This window comes from Lepisma saccharinum, chromosome 12 (assembly GCF_977018435.1).
Source record: "Lepisma saccharinum chromosome 12, izLepSacc3.1, whole genome shotgun sequence".
Taxonomy (NCBI): Eukaryota; Metazoa; Arthropoda; class Insecta; order Zygentoma; family Lepismatidae; genus Lepisma; species Lepisma saccharinum.
The window spans coordinates 8,011,972-8,027,000 of NC_139240.1; the positions used below are offsets into that span (position 1 = coordinate 8,011,972).

At 40.3% G+C, this 15,029-nt stretch overlaps 1 protein-coding gene across 1 annotated transcript; it reads right to left on the reverse strand.

Annotated features, from left to right (window-relative positions):
- Nucleotides 1-11,853: 11,853 nt before the first annotated feature.
- Nucleotides 11,854-12,537, reverse strand: LOC145996218 (protein GVQW3-like). The gene has a single exon (XM_083132637.1). The coding sequence runs from the start codon at nucleotides 12,535-12,537 to the stop codon at nucleotides 11,854-11,856; it is 684 nt and encodes a 227-aa protein (XP_082988763.1).
- Nucleotides 12,538-15,029: the final 2,492 nt, after the last annotated feature.

Sequence of the window (15,029 nt, forward strand, 5' to 3'; positions counted from 1 at the left end):
GCAATTGGCTTGAACGCCGAAGTTTTATTTTAAACCACGTGAAACAGTGTCCAACTACCAGGTCTACAACTACTGGAAAAAGGTCATGGAGGAGGAATAGTTTCTTCTACTTTCTTCCGAATGAAGGCAAGAAAGTGTCAATCTGCAAGACATTATTCTTAACTACACTGGGATTTACCAAAGAAAATAATAATGCTGTAACATCTACAACTAGTGATTCTCTTACGCCACCTCCTGATAAGAGGAAAATATGGCTGCCCAGAAAGGAAAATCGATAGAAATATTATTGAACAACATATTGATTCATATAATCCTACAATTTCTCACTACCGAAGAGAACAAGCGCCACTAAGGAGATACTTACCCAGCGACATATGTATTCTGATTCTGTTAGAAAGAATGGCAAGATTTGTTCATACCACCTTTACAGGAAAGTCCTTCGTAAGATTAACATCTCGTTTGCTAGGTTGGGTCATGAAGAGTGTGAACAAGTGAACAATGTCAAGTTTTGTCAGTACACAATGAAGAACACGCAGCGAATCGTGACAGTGAATGTGAAATTTGCTTAGCAGGGCAAGTCACAATAAATGTGCTGAAAGAAGTAGAGAGGAATATCAGAAATACAGTAATGGAGACATCGAAAATTCAAAGACAGATGTTGTGTCGGTATTGCAAAAGGTCGTTATGTTACCTCGAATGGACACATTCAAGTCTGCAGCTTTCATTAAACGAATTATTGCATTTAAAGAAACATTTACTCCGGTAGGTAGCAAAAAGAATTTTGAATTTGAATTTGATTTTAAAATTGTGGGAGCATCAGCACTTAGGCTATATTGCTCCCGTCACATTATACGGGGACCAGCCCCTTATCGTTACAAATAACTCGATAACGTTGCATAATTAAACATCTTAAAATGTTCTGACTTCTGTTAAAAGCTGAGGCTGTAAAGGGGCACTCAGCACACATAAGGACAAAAGAACAGGACAATACAAACAAAATTATACTGGCCAGGGGGCCAGTCGCCAGAGCCTCGATAGTCTTCAGTCCAGGGTGTACTAACGTGAGTGAGGTTGACATTTGGGTGTACTAGGTAGCAAAAAGAGAAGGAATGTATGGCATGAGGGAGCATCTAGTCGGAAGAAGGAAGATTTTTTTAAGTTAATTGGGTGCGTCAGCACTAAGGCTATTTTGAACCCGTCACATTATACGGGGTCAAGCCCCTTATCGTTACAAATCACAACTCTAATGTTGCAGAACTAAAATCATAAAATATTAAAATGTTCTGACTTTCGTTAAAAGCTGTGGCTGCAAAGGGGCAAAAGGACAAAAGAACAGGACTATACAAACAAAATTATACTGATCATCGGGCCAGTCGCCAGAGCCTTGTTAGTCTTCAGTCCAGGGTGTACTAATGTGCAAGTGAGGTTGACATTTGGGTGTACTATGTGGAAGGTCACCCCTTACACCCCGGAAGAAGGAAGATATTGTAAGTTGTTTTCATCAATTCTTTTCTCACTTTCGTGATATAATCAATTTTGTTTTTTGACTTGATAATTGTTCGTCACAAAATAAGAATTGGTGCCATTTTTCTTATTTTGTATATTAAGTTAATTCCGACGAAGTTTCAGCTGAAGTAATTGATGTGAATTACTTTGAACCAGGTCACACCTTCATGTCAGCTGATATATTTCATCAACAGGTTGAATTGTCAATGAAGAAAAAAGGAATAATATATGATTTCAACGACTTCCGCGATGCTGTCCAAGAGGCAAATTCAGGAAAAATGATATTGAAGGTGATGGAAACAGATCACTTCTGCAAATGGCTTGATTACTCATCACTGCAAAAGCTCAAACACACCAATCAACACCCTCTCTTAACCCTGAAATGGTTCTCACAAAAACCCATTTGTGAGGGGGTGGGGAGGGATGGTAACTCTCCCGCCTTCAGCACCTTCCCCTCTCTAGTCAAAGTCATTATCCGTCGAGTAACCCACCCGTCGTCTGTCCGACTAAGCTTTACCATTTGAGTTACTTTTTCAGTTACAATGGATGATATTCTCAAAACTAGTTTTGAGATAAAAGAAGTTTTATCGCAACTAGAAAGAAGTGACAGTAATCAACAAGAAAGTGATGTGGATGATGGTGAATTGGTTGGTGTTGGAGAGGGAGAAGATGAAATTTCTGAGCACAATACACACACTGAAGAAGACGATATTGACATGGACCCGGACTATAACCCCTCTAATGATGAAATGTCAAGTTTACAAGGTAGGTGTGCACCAACTAGTATGAGTCAAGATAGCGACAGTGATAATGGTGTTCAGCCTACCGAAACTGAACAGCTATGCATCCAAATATTGTTAAACTTCCAAATACTAATTTGAAAGGTAGAAAACCACTCTTAAATATGTAATTCTTTGTTAAACAAATCAATAATAATTCCTGTAATACATTGCAAATAAATGTAGTGAAAAGTAATAAAAAAGCAATGAAAAGTAATAAAACATTCTAGCAGCGAGTATAACCAAAAATATGATTCCATCAACTCAAATTTCATTTGATTTGATTTTAAAATTTTTAGTGCGTCAGCACTGAGGCCACTTTGCACCATCACACTATATGGGGTCCAGTCCCTTATCGTTACAAATAACTCTAGCATTGCATAAAAAAAATCCTAAAATATTCTGACTTCTGTTAAAAACTGAGGCTGTAACCGGGAAACGGACACTCAACTCACACAAGGACAAAAACAGGACAACACACACAAAATTATACTGGCCATAGTACCAGTCGCCAAAGCCTCGTTTGTATGCAAAATGCAGTCCAGGGTGTACTATAAGGAAGTGATGTTGACTTTTGGGTGCCTATGTGGAAGGTCACCCCCTTACACCCCAATCAATTCAATTTAAAAGATGCTTTAACCATTTAATCAAGAGTTAGGGCCTTTCCGTCTCCAACATCTTACCTCCAACATGTTTGTATTATTGTCAAAAGGCCCTATCTACACTTCCACAGAATCTTCCTTTCACGGTACAAAACTGTGAGATGTTGAACACCTAAATACCACCCCGAAAAATATTTCAATATCTTGCTATGAAATGCAACAAAAATTTATTGACTTTTAATACTAACTTGTTTGCACAAAGCTAAACGAGTTTCTCTGTTTCTCGAAACATGTTTGAATTTGAAGTTAAAATTTTGGGAGCATCAGCAATTAGGCTATTTTGCTCCCGTCACATTATACGGGGGACAGCTTCTTATCGTTACAAGTAACAACTCTAACGTTGCATAACTAAAAATTTTAAAATCTTCTGACTTCTGTTAAAAGCTGAGGCTGTAAATGGGCACTCAGCACACACAAGGACAACACACACAAACTTATACTGGCCATAGTGCCAGTCGCCAGAGCCTCGTTAGTCTTTAGTCCAGGGTGCACTACGTGGAAGTGATTTGAATTTGAATCTAAAATTTTGGGTACATCAGCACTAAGGCTATTTTGCACCCGTCACATTATATGGGGTCCAGCCTCTTATCGTTACACAGAACAAATCTAACGTTGCATAACTAAAATCATAAAATCATAAAATCTTCTGACTTTCATTAAAAGCTGAGGCTGTAAAGGAGCACTCAGCAGAAATAAGGACAAAAGACAACAAACAAAATTTTACTGGCTATGGGGCCAGTCGCCAGAGCCTCGTTAGTCTGCAGTCCAGGGTGTACTATGTGGAAGTGAGGTTGACTATTGGGTGCAATATGTGGAAGGAGTACCCCTTACACCCCTATATTTCATTTGTGTCTTGGTTCCTGAAGAATATCTTTAAAAATGTACTATTACCACTACTTTGGTTTCAGAAAATTCTAGCCGTGTATTACAAGAAAAGAAAATACCCCTGATAAGTGTAAATTATATTTATTAAATATAATTTTCAACCGTAATTTATAATTATAATTATTTGATTGTAATTTGCTGACATATCCTTGGATTCACATTAAGATTTCAAATTTAAAGAAAGGATGTGGGCATTGCATTCTAATCTCTCCCGGAACCTTGCAATATGTTCCTACGCCTTTGGCTTTGCATACATTAAAACAAGAATATATTACTTTTGTAAATTTATAATACAATGCTTATTCAATGGATAAAGATAATTGTCCAATGCAGAGAAACAGGTAGTTGTAATTGATTTTTCTGTTGATTTAGATTATTTGCTTTTGCAGCACCAGAAAACTTTGTGTGGACGAGAAATTACATTCTGCTGCTCCTGGACGAGTATGGGAAGCGATCAGAGCTATTTAGGGATCCAAAAGAGAAGAAGAAGTTATTGTGGTGTGGCCCAGGCTATGGTGAGTCATGGCTACACCATAACATGGGAGGCCGCGGAGCGCAAGTTCCGCAATATGAAACGGACATTTGTATCTGCGCTGGACAATGGAAATTTGTATCTGCGTAACGAACTGTAAAGTTCGTGGATCTTACCAAGAATGTTAACCAATTAATCAATGGGTGATGGAACTTATTCATCCTTCATCCTCGATGATGAGAGCATCCGTCATCAACATGACAAGTTTACGCTTGACAGTGCGAAAGGCACAACTAAAATTAAACCCCTAACAAGCAAAACTAACAACTATAAAAGACAATGGTCGATGAAAGAAGACAATGGAAGTGAGGTTGACTATTGGGTGCACTACGTGGAAGGAGCACCCCTTACACCCCTATGTGGAAGTGAGTTTGACTTTTGGGCGCCTACGTGGAAGGTACCCCTTACATCTCTATGTGGAAGTGAGGTTGACTTTTGGGCACCTACGTGGAAGGTACCCCTTACACCCCTTCTTGAAACATGTACATTTGTAATTAGGGCCTTTTCATTTATTACGGCAGAGCAGAGGACAGGTGCTAGACCACCCACTGACCTGAAGTTGTCGCAATAGCAAGAAAGAATTTGAATTTAAAATTTTGGGTGCATGAGCACCTGACACATTATACGGGGTCCAGTCCTTTACCATAACTAAAATAGCATAATTGCAGTGTCGTGTTACTAAAATATTAAAAGCTGAGGCTGTAAAGAGGCACTCCACACACACAAGGACAAAGAAACAAGACACAAAATTATACTGGCCATAAAGTCAGAGAGCCTCATTCGTGTGCAAAATGCAATCCAGGGTGTACTATGTGGTAGTGAGGTTGACTTTTGGGTACCTATGTAGGTCACCCCTTACACCCCAACAAGATGTCCAGCTGACTGGGAAGTGCTTGGTGGTAGGAGATCCCTTGTTTTGGGGTAAGTTACATAATATGTTGTTGAGCTAAACTTTTTCATTTGGATTATATCATAATTTGAATTTGAATTTGAATTTAAAATTTTGGGAGCGTCAGCACTTAGGCTATTTTGCTCCCGTCACATTATATGGGGGCCAGCCCCTTATCATTACAAATAACAACTCTAACGTTGTATCACTAAACATCTTAAAATGTTCTAACTTCTGTTAAAAGCTGAGGCTGTAAACGGGCACTCAGCACACACAAGGACAAAAAACTGGACAACACACACAAAATTATACTGGTCATAATGCCAGTCGCCAGAGCCTCGTTAGTCTTTAGTCCAGGGTGCACTACGTGGAAGTGAGGTTGACTTTTGGGCGCCTTAGAAGAAGGCCGCCCCTTACACCCCGGATTATATCGTGTCATTCTATAGAATGAAGGGATCTGAACCAGTTAATCGATGGGGTGATGTAAACTACTCATCATTCATCCTCTTGATGAGACCACTCGTCATTGACATGACGAGTTATTGCTTGGCATGCGAAAGGTACAAATTACACAAAGGAATTAAACTACTGAAAAGACAATGGCAACTCGTTGGATTTTGTGAACCGTTGAACCTGTATCATGGCTGGGTGTAGGATAATTACCTGTCTAACTGAAGTCTCTGAGCTGAATCGAAAATAGCGAAGTCCTCTGTAAGCTTCTCTCTAAGTGTTGACCAAAGCGTGCTTCCACTATCGACCTCCTGTCTTGCTGACCTCCTCTCTCTACCAACTCAATTCCCAAAGTCCAGTCCCTTCCCAGCTTGTCTCACCTCTATATTCCCTGGCCATCGAGCTCTTCCTCGATGCCGAATCGCCGAATCGTGTTTATTATAATTGCTACCATGCAAACCGCTGACACCAAACCCAGAAGTGTTACCTGTTTCCTGAATGCTCAGGAGGTTTGCATGGCACAACACAACGCATTGTAAACATGCCTAAGAGGGTTGAGACAGCTGAGAAAAACAAGTGAATGCCCTGGTCAACATGAAGCGTTCAGAGAGACTTAATAAAATAAACATACAATCTTAGGGATTGATACGTTCGCGCCTCCTAGGAAAAATTTTCTCCTTTGAAAATTTAAAAGTCAAATCGCAAAGCTTGACATGACTCAGGTTCGCCAATTCCATATATTTTCTTAAAAAACCCAAATATACAAAAGAAATACACCATAACTGTCTGTTGTTTACTGCATCCTGAAGCACATGTGCGTGTACGTAATGTGTATTATGTATAATTGCTCATCAACCTGCTCCTAGTCAAGAGTCTGTGATGCCTCGCCACGCGGTAACGACTCTGTGTCTCCCGCGAGGCCAACGGCTGGAGCGTCTTGCAAGATGGAACGGAATTCACAATGTTTATTTATATTGCCATTTGATATAGACTCTTCAAATAAATAAAAAAAAAACTTAAAAAGGTGCACAAGTAAGTACACGTAAGTAAGCATGTAAAACATTGTCACTTCTCACTGTTTTGTCCGTGTGAAAACCTGATCATATCAAAGTGCGTATGTTTTACGAACTACGTAGCACTGCACTCCTAACATCGCCAAATATATAAACTTGCATGGCTGTGTTGCACATTCCAATGTATTATTATACAATATTCAAATGCATATAGTGAGTTACACTGAAAACTGTCGCTGGTAAAACTTAATTATAGCGTTCAATTTTCTTTTCTACGTTTAAACTGTACACTGTATACACATCTATGGTGTGGTGAATACCTTTGTATGACTGCACACAAAATTAATAATCTTCCAAGTGACAAAACTATGTGCTTGAATTTAAATATCAAATAAATGTTCTGCGAACAAATGTGTCGCTTTCAATATTCCATGTTGGTGAGAAGAGGGAAAAAAATAACAATAATACCTGCATGCGACAAACATATGCATAAAATATTGTCACTAAAGCATGCTTTCTAAAATGTTCGAAAGTGCTGGAATTATGTTTTTTATTGCTTGCATGTCCGTTTATTATTCAAAGTGCAAAATTTCATCTTAAAAAAAAAAATTATGCACTAATTGCACTGGTCAATTGACACCACTGGTGCTTGTCGCTTCCTTGTAGTATGATGTAAACTTGCATGCATACAAAACTAGTTCTCATGCATGACACAAAACCGAAAATGTATATAAGGACTATGGAAAGTACTGTTTCCCATAATGCATGTTAAATGACCAAATAGATACACATGATAGGAGCTCGCATGTGTATGTGTAGAAACACTGTAGCACAATTCTGTAATTATTGTTTGTGACCAGATCTGCTGTTTGTAGAAAGTACGTTTGCTATACTTCTTCTTCTTCTCTGTGGATTGCTTGTCGTCTTAACTGCATTGGGCAATGTAAAAAAAAATGTGGTAAATTACCCGTAGAACTTGGGAGATGGGGAAAAGTTGTTGATAATGTATAGTCCGCTATACTGGGAAATGTATGGTTGACTACATCCTTCCTGTAAAAGGTAGTCTCCGTGTAGTAATTAGAAATGTCTGCATGTCTCCCTCAAATTGGTGGTGACGAGTCTCTTCTTGAAATAGTACTTAAAATGTCTGCATGTCACCCTCGTAGAATGAGAGACTTAATAAAATAAACATACAATCTTAGGGATTGATACGATATCATAAGTATGGGATTTAAATCAACACTTCACATGCACTGTGTATAAAAGCTTATGTGGTATTTTCTCAGTTGTTCCAAAGATAGAGCATGTTTTGTTTTTAATTTGTGCATGTAATTACATTTTAACCCTTAAACGACGGCCTGTCACTAAGATGCTTTTACGTGTAGTATCTAACTTTTTGGACATACTGCGACTGATTATGTTCGGATATACATGGTTTGAGTTCTGCAAGAGTCATGAGGTATGTGATGAACAATGAGCAAGGTCTAATATCATTTCGGTTATATGGGGGCTCAGCTCTCCGAAAATCACGTCCTATTTATTTTTCTCTTGGATATGCATAGGCTCCTTTAGCAAGGGAATGAATGCACTAAAATAATCTTCCGGTTTCCCTTTTCACATATTAGTGATAATGGGCCGACAGCCAAGTCACGTGGGGGGTTGGGAGGGTTCTAAGTCGCTGAGAGGAGTCACATTGCTGTGACAAAATATTTTACGATGCCTTTGTTCACTTCCAAACAGGCGTCAGCATGTTGGAAAAGAGTTTCCAGTCTCTCCTCAGCCATGCTATGCTCTTTTCGGCTTATATGACGTGTTTATTCAGCCCAAGGGAGGAGAAAGTATGGGGGGAGGGGCTGGTGGCTGTCTTTTCAGGAAGGCTTTTTGAAGGGCGAATTCATTGTCTTTGCAGGTAATTTCCCCGAAGCGTGAATCGTTTCCACATGTGTGTTTTCAAGGTTCGATTAAATCTTTCCACGATGCTGGCTTTGATGTGACTGAAGGTCGAATAAGGTCGAATGTCATGTTTTTGAATAAACTTTTGAAATACGGCGTTGTAAAATTCTTTACCGTTGTCCGTGTGCAGAAATCGAGGTCGTCTGCTGCCGCTTTCGCGAAAAATTAATTTGAATGCTTCCGTGACGCACGATCCCGTTTTCGCCTTCAAAGGTAGAGCCCATGCGAATTTCGAAAATGTGTCTATAACGGTGAGGAGGTACTTGTTGCCCTTGTTCCATTTATGTACGTTTTTCAAATTGCCGCTACTCATCTCCACGAGATCGCTTTGCCAGAGGTCGTCGATGCCCTTGGTTACCACAGCCAAACGTTCGTAGTTGCGGCGTGCAGGTTTATGCAATTCTTCGACGATGGCTTGCCTAGACATTTTATTATTTTAGAGATTACGTTTGAAGAGAAGCACCAGCGTGATGGGATTCAAAGAGGGTGGCACCTCGCTCGTGTTTTGAATGATCAGCTTATCGCCGGCACTCACGTCGAAAACAGTAAGATCTTCGTCTTCGTGTATTTCATATATGTTGCGCGTTTCGTTCCAACGTGCCAGAGGAATGTTTCCTGCTTTCTGGACACCACGATTCGATATTAAGGTCATGGTGGGAACGCTAGCTTTTCTGCCGTGAGACCAGTACGAAAATTCGTTTATCTGAATTGTGCCATCGAGGAGAAACTTGTAGTACGGATGATAAGGATGCAACATGTACAGTTTGTTACCTTCGACGAACGTGGAGATTCTCTGTTGATTGGGTACGCTGTTGATTTCGATGGCTTGCAGAGAATGCAGTTTAGCGAATTTAGTGTCGACGCCGAGCAGATTACTGTGAACTTGTCCGAGTTTATTTTCGATGGGCAGCAAATGCTCGACTATGGTATCCGTTACGGCAGAAAACGACGGTTTGATTTTCACTTCCACGTTCAACTGCTTGTAGTTTTCGTTGAGTTCTTGCAACTTGGCACCGAAAGAGGCCAGCGTCGATTCCTGCGTGGATTCCAGCACTCCAACTTGATCTCTGATGTTGACGACAATGTTCTGAAGGTTCTCGACTTGATTCAATTTCGAGCTCTTCTCGGTAAGATCGTTCACGATGCTTCGCATCTCTGTAAACTGCGTGTGAAGGTCGGCGACGCTCTGCGAAGTGGGCAGCGTCGACACCAGCGAACTAATTTCGTCTCGAATCTCTTCCACGTTCGCCGTTTCCGTTTCTAGTCGTTTCAGCATTCGAGATATGTTTCTTTTCAAAGCGTGCAATTCTTTGGAGGTGGGGAGATTGGCCACCCTACTCTCGAGATCGCTCAATGAACTTTTGATGTCGCTCGAATCGGATAGTGCCGTCACCGCCGTTTTCAATTTTTCCAAATCTTCGCTCGAAGGCACGCTCGTCCGTAACGATTCCAAGTCACCCTGTATGTTGTCGAGTACGTGATGAAAATGAGCGAGATTCGTTTCGACGTTCAAATTTTCTAAATATTCGATCTTCTGCTGAACCGTGCTTAACGTGTCTTGAATGCTCGTCAACGCTCTTGCTTCAGCGTGAATATTTTTAATTTCTTCGTTGATCAATTCCAAGGACGCCTGAAGCGTAGCGATGGTGGTTTGAATGTGTTCGAAATCTCGATACGCCTCCAATTGAATTTTTATGTTCGCGACGCTTTTACCGATGACCTGCAGTTCGTCCGACGATGGTAGGTTCGTCATTGTATCTTCCAAAGTCTGCAACTTGGATTTAATTTCTTCCAACGTGCTGGTGAATTCTTCTTGTAATTTGGAAACGACGACATGCAAGCGTTCTGCGTCTATATCGTTCACGACGGTTTGAAGTTCAGAGAAATTCTTTTCTATTGCGGAAGTTTGTTCTTCGATTTCGAGTTTCAATTTTTCGATTGAAATTGCTGTAATTTGGCCAAATCATTTTGAAGCGAATCCACGCTCAACTGTATATTTTGAACGTTGTCGTAAGAAGGTACGTCGACATAATTTTTTATCAGCGTCTTCAGTTCGGAATCGATTTTCAGAATGGGGTCGAGACATTGCGTTTGGAGCGTAGCGATTTCCGACTCTAAACTTTTGTTTAAGGTCTCCTGCAAAGCAATCAAATCGGTCCTCAACTTCTTAACTCGAATGTCCAACATGAGAATCTCTTCTGCGTGGTCTACACGCTTGGTGTTGCCGAAAATGTCGTTAGGCATTTTTGGTTAACGGTTATTTATAATAGGATAGACGATTCGTAATTCTACGAAGAGAGGAATGAGTTTGTCGTAATCTCCGAGAAGTTCCATGTAAAGATAATCTCCTGCAGAAACATCGTACGTAATGTTAGAAAGCATCTTGTCGTGCTTGATTCGAAAAATATTCTTGCCGGTAGAAATTTTGATTTCGCCTGCGTTTTCCGGATTCACGGTGATTTGAAGTTTCCCGTCGATCGGAATTTCGTAGAAATGTAAATTGTTATTAAAAACATAAAACATCTTGCCCACATCGTCATTCAGTTTCGTCCAAATGCTGTTGAGATGAACGATCAGTAAACCATTGAGTTTAGATAACACGGAAGGTAAGAGGTTATTGAAATTTGGCGGTGCAGTCTCCATGTTGATCTGTTTGCGGAAGCCAAAAAGATTCATTGTCCTTGTTAGTTATTTAAGAATACGGTCAAAGTTTTTTTTTTTTGTAATGACAGGCAAAGTTTTTTTTTTTGTTTGCTTGCGTCACAATACAGGCGCGCACGCGCGCGTGTGTGTGTGGCACATCGTTCCCGAAAGAGGTAGGTTTACAAAGGTCACGATATATAAACATTTGACCGGGACTTGGAAAAAAATTACGATAAGGTGCATTCATCCTTCAAAGGATGAGAGAGTGCATTATTTACTCATCACGCTGTGTCAGCGCAACGAATAAATGCGCGGAACGTGGAGAGAAAGTGAGGTTTTGAGGTTTTGATGAAATTTTCGTAGGTTTTGCAACACTGTGGCTCACTTCAGTGAATTGAAGTGAGTTTTTTGATATTTTGGTGCTCTTTTCTTCGCTGCAAACATCGTAATCGCAATAAATAAGGCGTAGAACGTCGTGAGAAAGTGAGTTTTTAAGGTTTTTTCGATCCTCACTTAATGACGTTCAACCGGGCCACCTGCACTACTGTCGGGCAAGAACTTCTGCGTAATACTGTCCTGTAACAGTCGTGCCAGGTGGAACAAATTCATGATGAATCAGTCCTTCACTATCGAAGAAAGCGATTAACATGACTTTGACCTTTGATTTTTGAAATCGAAACATTTTCTGTTTAGGGGAGCTGGGAGACCGCCATTCTGCACTCTGTCTCTTGGTTTCAGGGTCGTATTGGTAGCACCACGATTCGTCACCCGTTACTATCGAATCCAGGAAAGCAGGGTCATCGTCAGCGTTGTCAATGTGTTCACCACACGTGTCCATTCTGTGTTGCTTTTGTTCGTCCGATAAACAGTGCGGAACAAACCTGGAACACACCTTGCGTTTCCCTAGGTCTTGCGTCAGAATTTGGTGAACCACCTCTTTGTCGATGTTCAGTTCACTGGCCAGTATTCGAATAGTCAGTCGCCGATCCGATGTTACAAACTTGCGCACTTTCTCAATTGTTTCAGGCGTACGCATTGAAATCGGCCTTCCAGTGTGGGCGTCATCTTCAACACTTTCGCGCCCGTCCCGAAAACGTCCATACCATTCAAATGTTCGGGAACGGGATAATGCTTGCTCACCATACACTTGCTTCAACATTGCATGTGTTTCTGTCGCACTTTTGCCCAGTTTGAAGCAGAATTTGATGTTCACCCTTTGCTCCATTTCTGCACTTCCACAACACCACTTTACCACTTCTACAACAACACTTCACCAGATACGTTTCGACGCGTCTTTCCCAGCCAAGCTCTTGTCTCCAATTGGGCACGCTTCGGGGTGCATGTGCAGATGTACTACCTACCAGATACCAGCAGTGCCCCTCTCGGGTGAGTGATCGGTTTCGTGCTGTGACGTCAGTCCTGGATATTAATAGCCACACCTTGTATATATACAAATCAGACACAAGGGCACACAAACAGTTCGCCACTGCAAAAGTACATCCAACCACTTATAACCCTGCAAAGACAATGAATTCGCCCTTCAAAAAGCCTTCCTGAAAAGACAGCCACCAGCCCCTCCCCCCATACTTTCTCCTCCCTTGGGCTGAATAAACACGTCATATAAGCCGAAAAGAGCATAGCATGGCTGAGGAGAGACTGGAAACTCTTTTCCAACATGCTGACGCCTGTTTGGAAGTGAACAAAGGCATCGTAAAATATTTTGTCACAGCAATGTGACTCCTCTCAGCGACTTAGAACCCTCCCAACCCCCCACGTGACTTGGCTGTCGGCCCATTATCACTAATATGTGAAAAGGGAAACCGGAAGATTATTTTAGTGCATTCATTCCCTTGCTAAAGGAGCCTATGCATATCCAAGAGAAAAATAAATAGGACGTGATTTTCGGAGAGCTGAGCCCCCATATAACCGAAATGATATTAGACCTTGCTCATTGTTCATCACATACCTCATGACTCTTGCAGAACTCAAACCATGTATATCCGAACATAATCAGTCGCAGTATGTCCAAAAAGTTAGATACTACACGTAAAAGCATCTTAGTGACAGGCCGTCGTTTAAGGGTTAAAATGTAATTACATGCACAAATTAAAAACAAAACATGCTCTATCTTTGGAACAACTGAGAAAATACCACATAAGCTTTTATACACAGTGCATGTGAAGTGTTGATTTAAATCCCATACTTATGATATCGTATCAATCCCTAAGATTGTATGTTTATTTTATTAAGTCTCTCATTCTACGAGGGTGACATGCAGACATTTTAAGTACTATTTCAAGAAGAGACTCGTCACCACCAATTTGAGGGAGACATGCAGACATTTCTAATTACTACACGGAGACTACCTTTTACAGGAAGGATGTAGTCAACCATACATTTCCCAGTATAGCGGACTATACATTATCAACAACTTTTCCCCATCTCCCAAGTTCTACGGGTAATTTACCACATTTTTTTTTACATTGCCCAATGCAGTTAAGACGACAAGCAATCCACAGAGAAGAAGAAGAAGTATAGCAAACGTACTTTCTACAAACAGCAGATCTGGTCACAAACAATAATTACAGAATTGTGCTACAGTGTTTCTACACATACACATGCGAGCTCCTATCATGTGTATCTATTTGGTCATTTAACATGCATTATGGGAAACAGTACTTTCCATAGTCCTTATATACATTTTCGGTTTTGTGTCATGCATGAGAACTAGTTTTGTATGCATGCAAGTTTACATCATACTACAAGGAAGCGACAAGCACCAGTGGTGTCAATTGACCAGTGCAATTAGTGCATAATTTTTTTTTTTAAGATGAAATTTTGCACTTTGAATAATAAACGGACATGCAAGCAATAAAAAACATAATTCCAGCACTTTCGAACATTTTAGAAAGCATGCTTTAGTGACAATATTTTATGCATATGTTTGTCGCATGCAGGTATTATTGTTATTTTTTTCCCTCTTCTCACCAACATGGAATATTGAAAGCGACACATTTGTTCGCAGAACATTTATTTGATATTTAAATTCAAGCACATAGTTTTGTCACTTGGAAGATTATTAATTTTGTGTGCAGTCATACAAAGGTATTCACCACACCATAGATGTGTATACAGTGTACAGTTTAAACGTAGAAAAGAAAATTGAACGCTATAATTAAGTTTTACCAGCGACAGTTTTCAGTGTAACTCACTATATGCATTTGAATATTGTATAATAATACATTGGAATGTGCAACACAGCCATGCAAGTTTATATATTTGGCGATGTTAGGAGTGCAGTGCTACGTAGTTCGTAAAACATACGCACTTTGATATGATCAGGTTTTCACACGGACAAAACAGTGAGAAGTGACAATGTTTTACATGCTTACTTACGTGTACTTACTTGTGCACCTTTTTAAGTTTTTTTTTTATTTATTTGAAGAGTCTATATCAAATGGCAATATAAATAAACATTGTGAATTCCGTTCCATCTTGCAAGACGCTCCAGCCGTTGGCCTCGCGGGAGACACAGAGTCGTTACCGCGTGGCGAGGCATCACAGACTCTTGACTAGGAGCAGGTTGATGAGCAATTATACATAATACACATTACGTACACGCACATGTGCTTCAGGATGCAGTAAACAACAGACAGTTATGGTGTATTTCTTTTGTATATTTGGGTTTTTTAAGAAAATATATGGAATTGGCGAACC